Below are 2653 nucleotides of genomic sequence, written 5' to 3' on the forward strand. Positions count from 1 at the left end.
CCAGGCTCTGAGCTACTGAATATGCATTCCTGCTGCACCAGGACACCAGGTGATACTGCTGAGACCAGCACAGGTGCTGGCCCCAGCCTCCTGTACTCCTACCTGGGACAGTTTGCTGCATGCTGAAGCACACGTGCAGGGTCTTCTGATGTGGCACAAATCTGTGCTGCTGTTATTTGTGCCTCTGCAAGTGCTCATCCCTACATGTGGGGTTTGTCCTAAAGGCCACTGTCCTGCTCTGTAACTTCTGTATTGCCTCTTTACATTTCTGGTACCTCTAAATGTCTGCTAAGGGACTTCCCCAATTGCAGATGATCCAAAAAGTGTGAAGTTCTCACGCTGTCTTCCATCATAGGGTTGTCTTCTGGCAGTGAGAACAGCATGGGAAGATAAGATTTAGGACATGGTCCATAGTGCTATCATTCTGCTGCAGCATCCCAAGCAGACATTTGCATTTCTTGCAGCTGTTTGTCCCATGCATATGTTTTATTTAACATTATGATAGGCAATGGACAAAGAAAGTGAACCTGGACCACTTAAAGCCTTCTGCACAGTGGGTAGTGGTAACTCTCTTTTTTTTTTTGGCGGGTCATTTGATGAATCTGGTTTCTAGGTGAGATGGCAAATTCCAGCTGAAACCACAGCTTTTGCATATTAGTAATTGTTAAAAATATTTATGTCTAAGCATTGCTAAAATTCTTTCATTATTATAGGCTGATGCAAGTTGGAGAAGAATTTTGTGGAAGTAAGTCGGAAGTTTTGCAAGAATCTATTAGAAAACAAAGTGTTAACTACTTCAAAAATTATCACAGGTAAGACTGCTAAATGTTGGGTAGGTAAAAGTTTTTGTGGTTTTGAAGCATGTTTTCAGAGGCAGTGGGTGGCCTGGCTCTGTTGAGGTTGACAGATTGGTTACATTTCCATCTAGTGAAGTATATTTCATTTTCAATGGCAGGAAGGTAGAAGAGGGGTATTCTTTGCCTGTTATTACAGAGAACACCTCACTCGTGCTAAATTCATGGAAGACGCTTCTAAGGGCAAGCTGCATAGACATGGAGAACTTAAGTCTTGGAGTTTTGGTACCTCCTTAAACAGCCTCTGAAGCTACCCTGAAGACTTCTCCTTATCTTGTCTTTTTGAAGATGCTGATCTCTTAAAGTCAAACTTATTTGCAAAGATAGTTATTGATTTTATTTATTGAATGATTTATTTATACCATTGAATAATAAGAGGTGGCTTAGAGCACCGCAGACTATTTCTTTAAAATGTATAGTTATTCAATTACTTAAACCAAGAAGACCTTCAGAATTTTGTGTGTTTACACTTCAGGCACCAATTCCCAGCCTTCTCTTCACTGGCAATTTCTACTTACATTTTATTCAAGTCCATCTTGGACCCACTGCATGCAGATGTCACCTAATTTTTATGGCAGTACATACTGTCAGCTTCAACACTTACTGGTCTTTTCTTTCAAAGTGAATCTGCCTTGATTTCCCCCATAAAAAGGTGTCAACTCTCCAAACCTCTTTTATTCCAGTGCTTTGTTGCTTTTCTTCTCTCTATGCTTTAGGAAACAGGAAGATATGGGCTGAAAACATTCAAAATGCCATATGAAGAAGGCAAGGAAGCTAGGGCTTTTGTAAATAATTAGACTCAATCTTCCTTTTACTAGATATGTTTCACTTGGGCCCAGTGTTAAAGCAACCCCCATTCAGTCTGACTTTTTACGCGCAGTTTTCTTTGAGTAGAATTACAGGAGAACAAATATTTCAGTAGAAATGTTTTTTGCTTACTCATGCTTTAGACAACCATGATGTCACGGAGTCATGTAAGTGCCCCGTGACTGTGAGGGTGATTGGCAGAGCTGCTAATCACCTGGGCAGCTCAGGTGCCGGTTACCAGGGCGACCAGGCGGGTCACGTGGCCAGAAAGGGGCAGGGCCAGGCCTTTATAAACAGCTTAGGCCGGAGCCTGCCTCACAGTTCCCTTCTGGCTGCTGCAGGAGCAGGAGCTCCGCGGCTGAGCTGAGTGGCCTGAGTTAGTGGTCGCAGCCTTACCACACTAACCGGCTGCGATGATGCGGGGAACAAGAACACCCTGAAGGGAGGTGGGATTGAGAGCCCTGGTGGGGCTTGGAGCTTATGGCTTGGAGTACGGAGCCTCTGTGTTTGTTACAGCCAGATGGCTTGAGCTTATGTTACAGTTTGCACCGGAGGACCGGGTGAGGCTGTAGGGGAGCGAGGAGGCCTCACGGGGGCTCCCCAGCAGCTTGGGGGTTCCCGGTGCCCAGTAGGGGCACAGTGCTAGCGGGGCACTATTGTCGGTGCCGGAGAGGCACGGTATTGCACCAGGGAGGCGCAGTGTGTGGGGTTGCAGACCCCAGCCTATAAGGGCAGTGTTTTGCCCAGTCGGGCAACCGGACCCAGAGAAGGGTCAAGGGGACAGGCACGGCAGCGATTTGCCTGTGCCCCTAGCGTGAGGCACGCGGTGTCAGCCCTAGAGAGGGCAAGGCCCCAGAGCGGGGCAGAGACAGAGCGCGAGGCGCGCGGCGTCAGCCCTAGAGAGGGCAAGGCCCCAGAGCGGGGCAGAGACAGAGCGCGAGGCGCGCGGTGTCGGCCCTAGAGAGGGCAAGGCCCCAGAGCGGGGCAGAGAC

The 2653-nt window shown here is 47.7% G+C and overlaps 1 protein-coding gene across 2 annotated transcripts in view; it reads left to right on the forward strand.

Moving 5' to 3' along the window:
• The window catches only part of VPS50 (VPS50, EARP/GARPII complex subunit), a 145105-nt gene that overhangs the window by 65680 nt on the left and 76772 nt on the right, over window positions 1-2653 (forward strand). For both annotated transcript variants that reach the window (XM_019533271.1, XM_019533280.1), the window contains exon 16: window positions 714-812. In XM_019533271.1, coding sequence (XP_019388816.1) covers window positions 714-812 — 99 coding nt within the window. The remainder of the gene's footprint in view (window positions 1-713; window positions 813-2653) is intronic.

This window comes from Crocodylus porosus, unplaced genomic scaffold (genome assembly GCF_001723895.1).
Source record: "Crocodylus porosus isolate Cpor-Errol unplaced genomic scaffold, CroPor_comp1, whole genome shotgun sequence".
Classification (NCBI taxonomy): domain Eukaryota; kingdom Metazoa; phylum Chordata; order Crocodylia; family Crocodylidae; genus Crocodylus; species Crocodylus porosus.